Source organism: Sinocyclocheilus grahami, unplaced genomic scaffold (assembly GCF_001515645.1).
Source record: "Sinocyclocheilus grahami isolate Dianchi unplaced genomic scaffold, SAMN03320097.WGS_v1.1 scaffold848.1, whole genome shotgun sequence".
Lineage (NCBI taxonomy): Eukaryota > Metazoa > Chordata > Actinopteri > Cypriniformes > Cyprinidae > Sinocyclocheilus > Sinocyclocheilus grahami.
This window is the reverse complement of record NW_015506027.1, coordinates 1,032,675-1,051,153: the sequence shown is the minus strand read 5'-3', so window position 1 is coordinate 1,051,153 and position 18,479 is coordinate 1,032,675. Positions and strand designations below refer to the sequence as shown.

At 41.0% G+C, this 18,479-nt stretch overlaps 1 protein-coding gene across 1 annotated transcript in view; it reads right to left on the bottom strand.

Annotated features, from left to right (window-relative positions):
* LOC107562932 (rho GTPase-activating protein 7-like) overlaps positions 1-18,179 on the bottom strand; it is a 141,430-nt gene extending 123,251 nt beyond the window's left edge. The window contains exons 1-2 of the mRNA XM_016247690.1: positions 17,856-18,179; positions 15,323-16,775 (exon numbers count right to left, since the gene is read on the bottom strand). Coding sequence (XP_016103176.1) covers positions 15,323-16,699 — 1,377 coding nt within the window. The 5' untranslated portion in view covers positions 16,700-16,775; positions 17,856-18,179. The remainder of the gene's footprint in view (positions 1-15,322; positions 16,776-17,855) is intronic.
* Positions 18,180-18,479: the final 300 nt, after the last annotated feature.

The window sequence follows — 18,479 nt, the reverse complement described above, 5'->3', positions numbered from 1 at the left end:
AACTCTGCAGGGCTGCGGCTCGCCAGGACCGACGTTCGCCACCCCTGTGTTATGCCATTGGCAGGTTTATACATGCAACAAACCTGACAGACCCAAAACTCATAAAATGAGTACAGGTAAGGAACAGTTCACCCAGGATCAGGAACAGTTTGTTTTCAGGTTCTAAAGCCAGTGCAGAAATGGGCTCTTCACCATCATCCATGATTCATTTATTAGTACAAATCTGATAATAGAGGGCGTTACAGAAATAAAGTGAGTATAATTTGGCTAGTCATTAAAGCTCAGCATATGGCAACCAGCAATAAAATAAAACAGCTGATATGACAAGAGCCTTTATCTCATGTAAAATTTCAAAAGTGCTATTCTTTAAGTAAAAGAAAACATTAAAAGAAAAAGAAACATTACGAGTAAAAGAAAATTACTTATGTTGGTTGGTATACCGGTCATTGAGTTTATTCTCACTATTTGGATTTCAGCTGTTTTCTTCTTATGTCTCTCTCTTTCTTTATTTACTGTGATATACTTTTTCCTTTGCTTAAGTTCTTTTATCGTAAAGACTTTTGCTTTACTCTTTATAATCATTTGGCCTTGACAACCATCTCTCTCATATTCTTTTTCTTTCTCTAACATAGTAGTTTGGTGATAAAAATGGGACTTGTATAGTAGGGACCTGATGTGACGGCTGTAGGTTACCAAAGTTTCACAGCTAGAGCAGGGTGGTGACAAAGACCGCTTGGTATACGACGACTTTTGTGGCTTTTTGTCTCCCAAAGGCAACTAATGACTGTTTAATGCGGCTCTGGATTTCGTTGTCGATGCCACAGTCCTCAGCGAGAATACTTTCCAGATATTTAAAAGATGGCACTTCTGACAGCTGTTCATCCCCAACAGTGAAGGCAGGCAGTGTGGGTGGGACATTGGTATTCCATTGGCAAATCACTTCTGTCTTGGTGGTGTTGACAGTGAGCCCAATCCTGCTGTATGCCCTAACCGCCACAGCGAGGACAGTTTGAAGATCCTCTGGAGTATGGGCCACAAATGCATACTGCAGCTCCAGGACCCGCTCTCTACAGAGTGTTGTGGTTGCGTGCAGCCTCCTAATATTAAAGAGGTTGTCATCTAGTCTGAAGTCTACTGCTATGCTACTGCTATTTTCAATCTCGTTGTGGAGAAGCTTGGTGACACACAGGAGGAAGATATTAAAGAGCACTGGTGCTAGCACACACCCCTGCCTCACCCAAGTAAGTTTTGCCAAGTAAGACATGTTCCCAGATCATCATCTTTTGTTGATCCTGGATCAACATTACTGTCCAAAAATACAGACTTAACCCAAACCCTACCCCTAAACCTAAACTTACCCATAATTTATTACTAAAATCAAAGGGAAATGATAGCTGATTAACAAGGGTGTAGAAGCACCTAATCCTGATTGTAAGCCTAAAACTTACATTTCCTGAAAAGTTATCTCTCAATTATGATTGGTTGATTGGAATTATGTTCCAGGATCAACAAGGATGTTGATCCAGGAACATGTTGTACTTGGTCAAATCACGCTCACCATACACCCGAGCAGTCATCCCATCATTGAACTGGCAGAGGATGTTAACAAATGCAGTAATAGTAATTACAATAGTGCGTACATGTAACGTGTAACAAGGACACCTCAAAATAAAGTGTTACGATAAATAATAATAATAATAATAATAAACAACCAGGAAAAAGTGCTTCTGCCGCTTAAAAATTGCTGCAGCTCTGTTTAAAAAATAATGTGATTTCGGCATTTCTGTATACCGTATTTTCTTCCAAATATTTTTTTATTGACAGTTGGCTATTGAGAATGATTAAAAAATACTATAGTGGTGGTTTCACTGTTTGCGAAATAAGTGGAGCCAAAATGACATCTTCTTTCAAACAATGCAGCGCTGATAGTATTAATAAATCAACTGACATATTTTCAAAATAACTTTTGTTTAAGTGCCAAATCTTTACTCTCTTTGGATGGCCATTGTGAAAACAGTAAACTGTTAAAATATGTGTGCTGAAATAAACATCGCACTGCTTTCTGCATATGCTGTAAAACAGAGCTAAGAAGGCCAGAGGAGCAGAAAGAAATCAAACGATTTATGTGTGAGTTTTGTGTGTGTTCTCTCTCTATTATTACTAACATCTTGTGACTGCCTCCCCATTTATTTTCCATTTAGCACAGAATTAGCCTGTCAGCATCAGTCCTTTGCTGTTGGATTTGCCGAGGTGAGCCAGAACCCTGCGTATGTGTGTGTATGTGTGGCGAAAACTAGTTGCCTAAGCTTTTCCATGACACACACTCATTCTGAAATGCTCATAAACACAGCACATACACACACAGAGCCCACTGTTTTCACTCTCATGTGATGCATTGTTCCATCTCTGATAAAAGTGACATCTGTCCACCAAACCTTCAAATGGAGGAATATACCCCAAAAAAAGAGCTGTCAACTGCATTTTAGCAGGTATGAAACAATCTAAATTATCCACGTTTCAGTTTGTGTCTTCTTGGGGTCACATTCCTACAGGCTTCTTCCTGTTTTGAGATGACAGAATTCCCACACTGTGAGATCTCCCAGAATCTTCCTGCTCTTTTCCTCTTTCCCAGAGATCTCTGGGGAATGTGCTTATGACCAACTCAGTGTGTCCTCAGTGACCCAGAGATCTTTCCTTAAGACCTCAACATCTGAAATGAGTGTGTCCTGCAGAGTGACACATCGCTGGTTAGCCACTAATATAAAATGGAAGCTGTCAGCGGCCAACTATACTGCATAATCCTTCTCTAGCAAGACAGGCTTAGAGCAGAGAGAGCTGAAATAAAACTGGACACACGATAAAACATCTGAAGGATGCTATAGCACAATTTTAGGCCTTGACTCTTATTGTAATTAAATAATTTCGACACTATGCATTAGGGGAACTGTGTTTGGCCAGTTTGAGTTCTACCTCACAATTAAATGCATATCCTTTAGGATATTTAAGAGAGTAGATGTATACGTTTTAATGTTCCACTTTTTAAAGTTTTTGAAAGAAGTCTGTTATGCCCAGCAAGGCTTTATTTATTTAAGATAATACACCAAAACAGAAATATTATTCAAATTTAAAATAACTAGACCTGTCAAATGATTAATCGCGATTAATCGCATCCAAAATAAAAGTTTTTGTTTACAGAATATATGTGTGTGTATTGTGTATATTTATTATGTATATATAAATACAAACACATGCATGTATATTTTTAAGAAAAATATGCTATGTTTATGTATTAAATATATTTTTATATAATATAAAATATAAGAATATAAATATGTAAATTTTTCAAAATATATACTGTATGTGTGTGTATTCATATATACATAAATTCATTCACTGATAAATTTCATTATCAATGTTGAAAACAGTTTGTTTTTGTGGAAACTGTCAAACACATTCTTTTTTTTCATTACTCTTTGATGAACTGAAAATTCAGAAGAACAGCATTTATTTAAAATAGCAAATTAAAATAGGGCAAATTTGCCAGGTACCTTGTTTTGGTGTGGCAAATTATAGGACATACTCAGAATGTCTGCATACAATGTTTACTTTCACACATTGTCTCATACAGCAGTACCTGACGGCTCATTTAGTATGACTCATGTACTTTCAAAAATACATGATTACTGTACTTGGCTTAAGTTAGCTCAAAGTATAACAACTTCACCTATGATCAACCACCTAAAAATGTCTCTGCAAAAATGCAGTAAGTTATACACAGCCATATATTTGAAACTATAACTTTCCTTTTTATTAGAAAAAAAAGTATCAGGAGGCTTAACACACTGATGAAAAGTCCAAATGTATGGTGTTTGCATACATAACCTCATCACAGATTTTCAGGAAATGGCATAAGTTTCAGCATTCCTTTGGTAAACTAATTTACTTCAGTATCTGAAGTATTCTGGTATTTGGCCCAAGTCTTGAACATGACATTACTGCGTCATGTGACTGCAACAGATGTCCATGTTTAAGTGGGACAGAGACTGGGTGCATTATGGGAAGGCATAGAGAAAAGTTTCAGAATTTCCTTCCTAATTATTGTGTTGAATATTATTGAATAAGGTTAGTCAGAGAGCTGGTTTGTTCAAGGACAGACTGAGGAATCCTTACCTCACTTCAGCGCACCGGACACAACAGCTACCGAAGAAAAATAAAGTTTTTGCAAATATGTGATTATTCCTCCTTAATTTAACCATTTTGCAAAATCAGAACTACATTTGTTTAAATATTTAATAATCAATTTAATCCAGGATTGTCTGGACATATACCATGATAATATTACAATATTCTGTATGATTTTACCATGGTACATCAATATATCTGAATAATTACCATATTCACTATTTTTTTAAAGTCAGCTCACTGAATGTTGGCACCGATAGCCTTATAAGCAGCGTGCCGACATACAGCACTACAGGCGTCCCGAGTTTGAATCCCGACTCGAGGACCTTTCCCGATCCCGCACTTCGCTTCCTGTCAGCTCTGATCTATCCAACCATAATAAAGCCAAAAATGCCAAAATAAATCTAAAAAAAACAAAACAAAGTCAGCTCACTGAGGCTGCATTTACATGATCAATAATACTGATATATTATTACAATTTCAAATAATTACTTTTTTATTTTAAGATATTTTGAAATTAAATTACATTTTCTTTGGAAAATTATTTGTTTAGCAGCTATTTTTTCAGTGTCATATCATTCTAATATGCTGATTTGGTGATCAAGAAATATGTCTTATTATTATCATCCGTGTTGAATGTTGTGCTGCTCAGTATTTTGGTGGAAACCACAATGCATGTTTTTCAGGATTATTTGAAGAATAAAAGAATTGTTGTAACAGCATAAAAGTCTTCACTCTTGTATCCAATGCATCCTTGCTGAATAAAAAAATATTACTTAAAAAATTAAGTAGTTAAGTAAATGATTCAAAGTTCAAAATCTATGTTAATAACATGGTGCTGTTTTGTTAGCATCATACTGGAGACTTTATTTAACTTTATTCAAATCTCTCCGCAACACATTCATGCCCACACACACTCCAGTAAGATTAAACACAAAATGTGGTGAGATGAGTTGCAACTTTCACATACTGAAAAAAAGTGGATGAAGAGCATCTGCCCAGGTCAAATATGAAAAGGGAGCACTACAGTCTGATGACTAAATTGCACTTTAAGTTCTTCCTTTAGACATGTTACTCCTGCATTAAGCCACATATCTGTTTTGAAAGCTGCATGCACACATTTCTAATCTTGTTTGGTGGTTGGCCCTGATATAAAGCTTTTCTTAACAGAAGAGAGTTTTGAACTCTTGGCCTGGTTTTGAGTTCCCACTTGAATCATTTATTGGGATTTGCAGCAATGAAAGATAAAAGGCACAGGAACTAGAGTGGGGACCAAGGGGCATCAGATGCTCTGTGTACACAGAGGCCTTTAGCAGTAGTTTGACCTCTTTCATAGAGTTTAAAACAGCTCAAAGGAACCAAACATGCAGCTTGTTGTACATGCAGAACAAGTCTAACGCTGATAGTTTGTGAATGGAAAATGAATGACACAAACACACACACACACACACACACACACACACACAAACCTCTAGCTTTAGGAACAGGAAAATGATAGTATAAATATGACTTCATATTTTAAGCCCGATTGAGTTTATCAAAATGGTGTGTGAACTAGAGGGGGTGTTTAAAAAGCTTTTATTTCTATTTTCTCACAGTCAGCACAGTCAACTCTTGAAAGAATTCTGCCTAAAAGCCCTGTTGGGGCCAAGAAGAACTCAGCATGAGTGTAATTGTGTGAATAGATGCCCATTTCACTCTCCTAGCGGACATTTTGAGTTCATTTGACATGTTCTTTATTGTTCCTTACCTTGCAGGACACATTGGCACTACCTCAGAGCATATAAACAAGACATACATCAATAGTTATCTTCCCTATCCAGCACTTTTAACATAGCTGATCACTTATATAAACTGCAGTTGGAAAGTTTAGGGTCAGCAAGTTTTTTTTTTTTTTACATTTATTTACTTATTTTTTTAAATAAATGAATACTATTATCTAGCTAGGATGCAATACATGTATCCAATGTGACTGTAAGGACTTTTATAAGGTTACAAAAGATTAAAGTCACTATGAAATCAAAATTGAAAACTCTTATTTTTTAATGGAATACTGTAGTGTTTATTATAAATAATTTATCCGTGCACTTCATTATTTAAAAAAAAATTAATGTGCCCTTATAATCTTTAATCAAAAACGTTAACCTCCCCTCCCCCCCAAAACAACTCCTCTTCTCTTCCGGTCACGAGCTATGGCGCAAGGGCGGAGCTAGTGACGTGAGGGGTAAACGCTGGGATAAACAACGGGGAAAAGCTGAAGCTGGTGCTTCACTTTGTAGCACTGACACCAGTCATGAGGGAGTACGTTACCCCTAAACATTGAAAAGATATTAGGATATTACGGCAACATTACTCTTAGGACATCACAAACTAATTTTTTTCATGAATATGGCTTAACCTGATGGAGGACGCTCAGTCATTCAGGCAGTCTCTCTCTCTCTCTCTCTTGCACTCGCTGTTTAGGCATGTTTTGCGCCGTTGATCGTCGTCGTCAACCTTAATAAATAAAACATTTATTCATGCTTGGGTTTCGGCTGTGAATCCAGTGGAGAGAAATCCCCCACCACTAACTGCAAACTAGCATTCAAATCTGCCTCTCATTTCAGATGCCGTTTCACTTGGATATACGTCACACTAGGGAAGAAAAGACAATCACAACTTCTGTTTCATGCCGACTTTAAAGATTTAAACTTTCCATTCATCAAATAATCCTGAAAAATGCATCATGGTTTTCACAGAAATATTAATACTAAGCATCATGCATGTTTTCAACTTTAATAAGAAATATAAGTTGTTTCTTAGATAATAAGAAAATGGTTATTTTAAATTGTAATAATATTTCACAATATTACAGTTTTTACCATATTTATGATCAAATAGGCACAGCCTTGGTGAACATAAGGCACTTATTTTAAAAACATTAAAAAAAAAACTGGCGTCCTCTAACATTGAGGCACTTTTCAAAATATCCTCATTTGTGTTCCACAGAAAAATAACTACAGGGTTGGATTTACATAAATATGAGTAAATGCTGAAAGGGTGAACTATATCCTTTTCATCTTAACAAGCACGTTCCTCATCAATAAACACCACCAAAAAGGCCACACTACTCAACAGGTTTCATCAGTTTGACTATGCTGCACTAACTAGCAAGACCAATGTGAAATATGATAATAATGTGACAGCATAGAAAGGACAAGAAGGTCTAAGTTAATCTTTTTAATAGGAAATTTCTCGAAACTTTGTGCAGCTCAAGGCCAAATCAGCAGTATTCATCAGGGAGCTAATTATGAGGTTGATCTTCATCGTTAATATCTGTATCATCATAATTACTGTACCTTTGCACAATTTAATTATCCTTCTGTCTCTAAGGGTGAGTGAAAAGTAATCTATAAACCCAGTATGATGGGGCGAGGCTCTGCCTTTATTAGAAACAAATTCACACATACATGCACATATCTGGAGATTAAATCTGTATCACGGGTCTTGAATTCATGAATTGAACTGAATAAAAAAATGCATAATTGAATCATTAATTGAAATCATATTGAATTGAATCTCATTGTGAACTGGATCAAATTATTTAAAACAATCTAAGAAAAACAAAATCATGGTATTACTTTAATTAATAGACTCAATACAAATAGTGAATTCTTAATTATCACTGTTATTAACATAATTATTATTATTTAATTATCTCACAGGCAATGACTTGTTATTTGGTAATAAGGAGTCAATAGTTCTCACCTTAGATTTGGTCATGGAAAATGGGAACATTCCATTAATTAAGTGCTTTAAACCAACCTTTATTGAACATTAATTGCATTCATATTCAATGTCAGGGTTGGCAGGGTAGGTGATTTGGTTCAAAAAAATTTTTTGTTATGCTGATTAAAAGTCTCTTCACATCCCGACAGCAATTACCAAGTTAAGCATTAACATGTATTTATATTGCCTATGGAAGGTGTAAGACCATAAGATATTAATCCAATAATATGCCTTGGTCCGAGTTTTACGATAGGCTGTCCTACCTGCCTGTCAACGTATATATTTGCATACCTCTGTGCACCCTGTTTGCACAGACATCATACTGTACATCATTAGTGTGTTCCATTACGCTATTGCAGACTGAGCAAGAACAGAAGGTGATATTATTGTAATATTATGCACTTTGTACGGAAATGTTTTCTCACAGGTGAATGATACATGAGGTAATCTAACAGCATTGCATTCAACCCTCCACCAACGGGTAGGGTTAAGGGACAGAATATACAGTTTGTACAGTGTATAATCCATTACGCGTATGGCGATAACTGTAGTGCAGAAATATAACTATAACTATAACTATATAAACTATAAATAATTTGTAAGTACTTAATTTGTGGTGTTACCAAAATCATAACTGAATTGTGTGAAACTTATGAATTGTGAATAAAATCGATTCTCTGTTTACCCATAGATTCACACCCCCACCGTATGCACAAATTCATGTGTTCAGTCACAAGTGCATAACACAAAGGGGGAGAGAACGTGATCTCAGACAGTTGCTCAATATGGGGAGTGATTTTTGAAACAGTGCCACTGTTTTTGTTAGTGCCACTTAAACGGTTCCAAGAATCTCAAATCCACCATCAAGCCCATATTCATACTTCAACTCCCTGATAAATCTCCCGACTGACACAATCCAGCACATTCAGAGTGTCTGCATGTGTGCAGCATCATGCGTGAAAAGGGAAATACTTCAGTTATCACTGGTCTCATTATCTTCATCATCGGCACTACTGTGTTGTCAAGAGAATAACCAAATGATCATCTAGAATCTCTCTGTCTATGTTACTAATTCATTCCTTTGCTCTCTTTATTGCTCATTCACAGACAAGATGATTGGAATAAGTAAGATTCCTTCTGTAGGCCTACTCATGTGTCAAACTGAAACTCCCACAGTCAAGGACTCTTGTTGTTCACTCTGTCCTTGAACTCATAATAGTTCATGTCTCCATTAGCAGTAGAAAAGAGTCGTTCAAGCCCTTAAATGGCTCGCATTCACTCCAGCGCTCCATAACAAACACAAATCCCCACAAGAACTCCAGCCACCAGCCCTGGATTTCAGCCTCACAAATAAATGACAATTACACAGCATGGCGTGTTTTGCTTGGGCTGGTTCCTGTCTAATGGATCCTGCTGTATAAATAATGACTGTGTTTTGGATGACGCCTCCAGGGTCTTGTGGAATACGGCAAGGATGAATAAACACAGAAAGCTATGAGAGACTTTACCTAAGGGACCGAGGTTGGCAAGGTGGGCTTGCCATCACCCATGTAAATTCATAAAGGTACAAATATATGCATACAAGCACACCCACAACAGATCACACATACAACGCCCGTCACACATCACCAGACACACAATGACTACACATACTCACACATATTCTATTTGTGCCCTTTTAGGTCTTGTTTGACGCCAGTTTCTTGGACTGTGGAACATTCCACAGATGCCCATGGCCAGAGATGTAAGTTGGAGTGATGTCATTGCTTTCAAAAGGGCGTGGTCGTGAGCTAGCATAGTGATTTAGAATGTGGTGCTTGCAAAGCATGACGCTATATAAATGCTTTTAATCAAAACTGTGTATACAAGCAAGCACAAACATGGAGCAGGAATAAAAGATTCTGCAGAAGAAACATGCTGGAACTGGTTTGAAACAAGCTAAAAATAAAAGCCAGCATGCATGCTGGCCACTCATGACGTGCACTGTGCACAAGTCTATCTGGGGACTGGGGATTAATACTTTTATTCAGCGAGGATGCATTTATTTGACCAAAAGTGCCTGTAAAATCTTTTATATTGTTACAAAAATGTCTACTTCAAATATATGCTTTTTCTTATGAATTTTCATCAAAGAATTCTGAAAAATAAAATAATAAAATAAAATAAAAATATGGTTTTCAAAAAAATATTAAGAAGCACAACTGTTTTCGACATTGACAGTAATAAGAAATGTTTCTTGAACACAAAACCGACACTGAAGGCAGGAGTCATTGAAAATTCAGTTCCCCTTCAGGAACTCAAGCTGCGTCGGAAATGCTTTGGGAACGCCCCCAGCATGACCATGCTCTGAATCAAATATGAAATCAGTCCAATAGATGGGTGAGACGTCATGTGCGGGTGACGTTGCGACCTGGAAGCAATAAAAGCACTTGCGGTGAAACCGGCGTCAGCTTTTTGTCATTCAGCAAGCGCTCTGTGTGTGTGTGTTAGTCGCTATCTGTTTGTGAGTCTTATTTAGTGTTGTGTGTCCACTTATAAGCTCCATTATGCCAAGCTTCAGCAAAAAAAAGCATTTGGGCGAGAGCAGACAGCATTCAGGCTGTGTGTTCCTCCCTGCCCGCGCTATATTTTGAATGGGGACACACAGGAGGGAGCTGACTGCCCGCATGGCGAGTGTTTGTCACTGCCTTGCTTTGCTCTCGGAAGGCTCTCTTTGAAGAGCGAGCCTTCACTGGCGTTTCTCGCGGCGATGGCCCCGCTTTCGCCAAGATGGAGCGGCGACTGTGCTCGTAGGGTTCGCATATGGATCCGGTGGAGGGAATGTAGACGGGCGAGTCCCTATGTTCTTCCTCACCCACCAGATCCAGTGCCCGTGTCGGGGTTCGGAAGCCCGCGCTGCGGTTCTTTCCCCCGGTTAGAGGGCTTGACGCTCCGCCTGTCTTCCTCCGAGGAGGTTGATATGGAGGACGTCGTTACACAAGCATATTATGCCTAATATTATAATGAGCAGCTTTACTGTGGAGCGGAACTCGCGCAGTCAGCTCTCGGGAAAAACAGAGGGGGCTGATTGTGCTTTACCCGATGTTAAATGCTCCGCCCTTGCCGGGCACGTGATCTTGTGGTTACGGTCCCGCTGCTGCTGAGGCACGGCGGTGATTGAGATCGCGGGGATCGCACGTGATCTGGCTGAAGGTGGGAGACGGGCTCTCTCTATCTCCACCCGCATTCCCTAGATAGTGCTCTCTCTCGAGGTTCGGAAGCCCGCACTACGGTTTCTTCCCTCTCTGAGTGAGAGCTCGCTGCTGCACCCATCTTTCTCTGAGGAGATTGATATCGTTTGTGTGACCGAGCGGCTCGCGCGCTGCCGATGCAAGCTTAATTTGAAATTAATCTTATCACACCAGACCGTGTTTCCTTGTCTGGTTGTTGGCTGCATTTTATTATGAGGAATTAAAATGAAGTATTTCTTCTGATCATGAGAAGTTAGATATACAGGAGCTCTTGGGAATATATAAATAAATACATTTTCTCGAGTGAGAGCACGCGTTTACCTCTCTTCTGAGGTGGTCAACATTTTTCCAGCTCCTCATATAGGGAGTGTCACTTCTCGTACTCCTCAGAATTTAGAGTCAGAGTAGCGCTCCTTGGCCGAAAGTTTCTAGCAGAAGGCGGATCTGCGGACCGGCATTACCACTGGATAGTCTTCAGGTAAAACGTCCTGACGCCTAAGGCCCAGGACTTCTGAGGGCCGGACCCCTCTGGTGAAGAGCGGTGTACACCTCATTATACGGTGCCCGTCTCTCCTCAGTGCTCTCAGGAGATCGATCTGTCAACCCTGCCACCTACGGTGCTTCAGGGTGCAGCGGTCTCTGGCGAGCTCTTCTCTCAGTCACCGCCCGGAAGCGTAGCGGTACTAAAAGGCTCGCTACCGCTTCGGAGGTTTCTAGAGCAGCTAGTTCGGCCGTCTACTGCCTCTTTACCATTTCAGGGAACCGACCTAGCCGCGCTGATTACACCAGAGATCTCATTATTCATTATCTCAGTCTCGAGAGACTGATTCCCTTAGTAGACCTTTTTGGCAGTGTGGAAACTTCTGCCAAATGTGTCTCAGTGGGCCCTGCACACTGTAGAAAGAGGCTACAGAATCAGTTCGGTTCTTCTCCACCTCGTTTCAACGGGGTCATTCCCACTCTTTGGGGGCAAAAGCTTACCGGGTTCTTTCGTCGGCCTTGCACTCTCACCCCGCACTTTCACGAAGTGTGTGGATGCTGCTCTGTCTCCTCTGTGACTCCAGGGCATCCACATACTCAACCACATCGATGATTGGTTGATATTAGCTCAATCTGAGCATATGGCTGTTCGGCATTGAGATGTCATTCACGCTCACTTGTAAGAGCTGGGGTTTAGACTTAACGCCAAGAAAAGTGTGCTTTCTCCAGTACAGAGAACCACTTATCTGGATGTGGTGTGGGATTCGACCACAATGCAGGCATGTCTGTCTCCTGCTCAGTTCGAGTTGATCCTCACTGCAGTCGCGAGAGTGAGAGAAAGCCAGTTACTCACTGTCAGCAGTTCCAGAAACTGCTGGGTCTGATGGCAGCTGCGTCCACCGTGATACATTTTGACCTGCTGTACATGAGACCCCTACAGTGGTGGCTCAAGACCAAGGGGTTCTCCCTGAGGGGAAGCCCGCTCCACATGCTCAAGGTCACGCGGCGATGCCTACATACCTTAGACATGTGGAGTAACCTTGGTTCTTGTCTCAGGGCCCGGTGCTGGGAGCTTCATTTTGGCCAGGCTCAGGTGGACCTGTTTGCGACTCGAGAGACATCGCACTGTCCCCTCTGGTTCTCTCTGACTCATCCAGCTCCTCTCGGACTGGACGCTATGGTACAGACGTGGCCGAGGCTTCGTCTGTACGCCTTTTCCCCGATCGCTCTGCTCCCGGGAGTTCTGGAGAGAGTGTGCCGGGACAGGGTCTGTCTACTGTTGGTAGCCCCGTTATGGCCTGTCCGAGTATGGTTCTCGGACCTGATTTCCCTTCTTGATGGCTCTCCATGGGAGATTTCCGTCAGGAGGAATCTCCTCTCACAGGCGGAGGGTACTATCTTCACACCCGCCCGGAGCTGTGGAAGCATGGGTGTGGCCCCTGGGGGGGCACAACTCGCAGCTTCCTGTCTCTCAACCGAGGTTGTTGAGACCATTCTCCAATCTAGAACTCCCTCTACGAGGAAACTGTATGCCCTGAAGTGGAATCTTTTCACTTCTTGGTGCGGAGACCGCCAGCTCGACCCAGTTTACTGCCCAGTTGGTACAGTGCTGGAGTTCCTGCAGGCCCATTTCTCTGCAGTGTTGACCTACTCCACCTTTAAAGTCTACGTGTCGGTGGCTAGTCAGTGGGCAGACACCCCCTAGTTACATGTTTCCTCGACGGTGCGCTGAGGCTGAGGCTGAGGCCTCTGCCCAGAGAAACTTATGCTAAGTGGTGGATCAGGATGCTTTTTCATTTCGTCCTCTGATCTCCCCTCTCCTTTAGGGGACAAGACTCACTCCTTCTGAAGTTGGCCTTCGGGGGGGGGGAGGGGGGGCATCAACTCGCAGCTTCCTGTCTCTCAACCGAGGTTGTTGAGACCATTCTCCAATCTAGAACTCCCTCTACGAGGAAACTGTATGCCCTGAAGTGGAATCTTTTCACTTCTTGGTGCGGAGACCGCCAGCTCGACCCAGTTTACTGCCCAGTTGGTACAGTGCTGGAGTTCCTGCAGGCCCATTTCTCTGCAGTGTTGACCTACTCCACCTTTAAAGTCTACGTGTCGGTGGCCAGTCAGTGGGCAGACACCCCCTAGTTACATGTTTCCTCCACGGTGCGCTGAGGCTGAGGCTGAGGCCTCTGGCCAGAGAAACTTATGCTAAGTGGTGGATCAGGATGCTTTTTCATTTCGTCCTCTGATCTCCCCTCTCCTTTAGGGGACAAGACTCACTCCTTCTGAAGTTGGCCTTCGGGATGCTGTGGGATGTCCCCGCCTACTTTGTCAGGTGCCTTTCTGCATTCTGTGCCACTCCTGGCTCCTTTCTCTCGCCTTAGCTGTGCTCTTCCACACTAGGCAGGGATTTGTAAGTCTGGCTGCGTGGGCATACTTGTTCCCAAAGCATTTCCGACACAGCTCGAGTTCCTGAAGAGGAATATATCCAGGTTTCGAATATAACCATGGTTCCCCGAGGGAACGAGATGCTGCGTCTCAATGCCATACTTCCGGCATCCCTGTGAGCGCTTGCTTCATTCCTAGAAGCATGGTCACGCTGGTGGCGTTCCCAAAGCGTTTCTGCCGCAGCGTCTCGTTCCCTCGGGGAACCATGGTTACATTCGTCACTTGGAGACGTTTTGCCATCACTGTAATACATGGCATTTTAAAATATATTGAAATAGAAAACACTATTAAACTAAAACTATTTTACAATACTACTGTTTTTATTGTTTAAATCAATTAAACATAGCCTTGGTGAGCATTAGAGACTGAAAAACATGCAAAAATCTTACCGACCTAAAGAAAGAAAGAAAGAAAAAAAGAAAGCGGTGTTCTGAGTGGTTAGTAGGGCATTGCTGTGGTTTTTAGCCATTCAGAAGTCAATGGAGAATATTCCCATTCTAGTGTATTGATTTGACTCGAGTTCCTACTTGTATATACAATGTATATATATCTATATGTTTTTTTTGTCTCTTTTATTAAACACCAAGTGAGATTTAGGTGAAAACTGCAACTTAGAAAAGTAATAGCACACATCTTCTCAACAAGCCCCATTATTTGCATTATCAATCATGCTTGAAGAACAAACAGGTGGGATAAAGTATGCTCCAAAATAGGGTTTAGGGGTTTTGAAACCAGAACTACATTATGAGCTGTGGTGCTTGTGGAAGATTAAGGTTTGAATCCTGCATCTCCTCATTCCATTCCCCCTCTCTTCCTCCCCCATAACTTCCTGTCTGCTTTCTACTGTCTATAATACAACTTGCAAATATACCCCAAAATAAATAAATAAAAAACACTGTGAATACAGGGTTTAATATGAAACTAATTGAAATCTTGTGATGCATAAAATAGAACCATTTTTTTCCAGATTTCCATTTATTTGCATACTTAATTGCTTTGTTACAGTTAAATTATTTGGAAATTCCCCCAGAATTTCCCTTACTGACTGACTGATGACCTTCATAGGCATGACACATAAGGGAAACTACCTCATGGGCAAAAATATTTCTTTATGTATTGCTTGACTAAAGCACTTTTTTATTATTATTTCTGCTTTCTTTTTTACTTTCCCTAAGTGTAAATCAAACTGAATAAAACAAAAAAATCTATGAAAAACATCTTACCTTCCTTGTACGAAGCTTTACAAGGGAACCTTCAGCTTTTGTGACACTCTCAAGGTCTTTGGCTGTATTTGTATATTGGTTTGACTGATGTTCATCATAGTGTCCTTCAGGTTGAGGTTTTCCTCTTGTTGCCTCCTTTACCCTCGTGTTTTGATCCTCTGAAGTTCTCAAATTCTCACAGTTGATGGTGTTTAGGTTTGTACTTGGATGTTCTGGCATCTCTGCTGATATCTGACCAGAAGCATCATCTCCAGATTCAGGAAAGGAGCCCTCATGGATGGTTTGGAGTTTTGATGAGCAATCATGACACGTTTCCATGATGTCAGTTTTTCCAGATGGCTCCAGTTGAGACATTTCACAAGCAGGTGGTTTAAGGCTTCCAACTTTTAACATCTCATGATCGCAACATTTAAAAATGCCATTACCTTCCTGATTTTCATTGTCTTGACCTTTAGATACTACGTGATGTTTGCACACTAGACTTGCTTTATTAGCATCTGAGCTAGCTTCTGGAATGTGAATTTCTTGAGAAGCTGTCAATGATAACAAGTTTGGGATCACAGTTTCATCTGTGTGTGAGCATTCGACTTTGCCACATGTTAAAATAGTCTGTTCAGACGTTTCACAACATTGTCCTTCCACAATATTGTTTGGGTCAGCAGATTTCTGCTGTGAATCAGAGGTGGGAGGTTTATTAGTTATGTCTGTGATCTCACTTGTGACACTCATGTGCTCATGTACTAACATCTGACTGCCCACACTGACCTTCACTATTGATTCTTTATTTTCTGTGCAAGTTCCACTTTTGGGATAAGTTGGTTCAGAACAGTCAACTTTGACAGAGTGACTGTCCTTCAGCACATTTAATAAATCATTTGTTTCTTCTATTTGAGCTAATACTGGGGTAGGAAGCACAGAATGTGTCAGGCTATGGGAAGCAGATACTTTATCCTTGTTTAGTTCCTTATCATCTGGATCTCCATTGTGAGCCTGAAAATTTCCTGAAGCAGAACATTCCAATTCATCTTGATCTGCCACGTTGTCTAAAGGTAGCCTGCTATCTTGGTCACTCTTGTGCTGTGCTTTTTCATTGACCGTGTCTCCAGGCGTCAATGATTTGCACTTTGAGCCTTCACAGTTAGGTTGAGCTCCACCCTTAAACTTCTGCACTATACTCTCCATCGTTCTTGTACCATCTCTGATCCAAAGTCCCAAAGTCCAAGGCTGGTGATGACCACACTCAGGCATCGAGGCACACCTACTGCGCTGGTACCGCATATGGCAGCAGACCAAGTCTAGGTCATCATAGCTGTACTGTAATCCTGTCCGTGGGGTCACATGATCCTCCCAGCTTTTCTTACGAATAGCAACAGGCATGGCCAGATCCCTCGGCTAGCCCATAGAGCCTTATTATTACAGCCCACGGAAAGCACAAAACCAGATACAGGTCCTCCTGCAAGAGAGAGAGAGAGAGAGAGAGAGAGAGAGAGAGAGAGAGATAAAGAGAGATTTTCTTCATTGTCAAACACTTGTGATCTTCAAATGTGAGAGAAATGGAAATGATACACCTAATGAATGCTATTGACATTGAAACTCAAGTGCTCTTAAACTTGTTTAGTCTGAAGAGTCTGTTCTGTGTTATATCGAAAACTGCATTTGCAACTTAATGTGATGTCACAATCCTTTTCGAACATCATAAATACTAGATTTATTCCTGAAGAACCAAGTGCATACAAACCAACAACGAATTGTCCACGACTTTTGACACTTCTTTTTCGATACTTACAGAAAATATTATTACCAATTACAGCTACATGAAGAACAAACATTTAAAGCAGATCTCATAAACAGCTGTAGGATTGACTCGTGAAGGAAAAGAAAAATAACCAAATCACATTTACCCTCGCACCAACCGTTGAGTCAGCCAAGCATTTCACCAGACCCTCCACCCACTCAAAAGTACAGTAAGACTTCTCTACATTTTGCACAAGTCATTCTTCAGTGATTAGCCACCAAGGACTGACTTCTCTTTAAAATAAGACCGGAAGGAAAGTCTCAAGATGGAAAGAAGTGCAGTAATAAAAGACCACTGGAGGAAACCACACAGCGTGGTGAAATGGCAGGAGCTCTTATAGTCCCTAAAGTCTGATAGATCTTCTTGATGTCTATGTGAAGTCAGCGGTTAGTGGCGAGAGTTCAGAGACGGTCCTAACCAGGACATTCCTCTCACATCTGCCCAGAAGTTACTCCCTCTGTTGAACATCTGGTCATGAGGTCCAACTTTCCTTTGGCAAGCGCTTTCGAAGATTATTCATTTTCGATAAAGACAGTTATCTTGTCGTAAAGAAAGATAACCCTTAGTTGCTCACGTCACTGACATCCTGAACTTACTTTGTGCTTGTTTGGTAATGTCTCAGTATGAGCCTGCTAGAGTAACTAAATGTCTAAATTTGAATATAAACAATGAAAACATGACAGAAAGCCAGTGCAGCAGACATTTAAAATAGATTCATAAGCACACAGTCATTATTACCTGGATGCTTCTCTCCTTCTCCTCTTCCTCTGGCCTTGTGAGTGTGTCACTCCGTGTTGGTACTATCTGTCTGCGGCGATGGAGCGGCCAGTTACCCACTCGCCCCGCTGTGTGGTGAGCTCACCCTCTGACACAGCTAGCTCTGTTCTCAAGCCAGCCAGGACGTCAAGGTCATGTGTCTCCAGGGGTCAACAACTTTTCTATGGTCCCATGCGATGTTACAATCAAACACAACTGCTGCACTGAAAAAGTCTAAAGAGAAATGCCGAACAAATACATTCTGTGTTAAATAATTCTCCAAGGTGCAAAATAAATAAACAAATCCATATTTGAAGCCTCTAGACTACTTCAGGTGTGTTGATAGATCAAGTGTTCAGCTGTCAGACCGGCATGCGCTCCTCAGCAATAAGCGTCCCTAATTGGTTCTGCAACCAATTTGAGTTTTTCTTTCAATGAAGCGGTTGAAGAGATGATGCAAGAACTCCAGATGAGGGAGGAGGAAGCCATTTGTTTTGACCAATCTCCCCAGACGTCTAGAGCGATCACTGATCGTGGTCAGTTCCTGCTTGAGCTTTTTCTCCCTGGAAGAAACAAGGAGGAGGAGAAGAAAACAGAGACACGTGG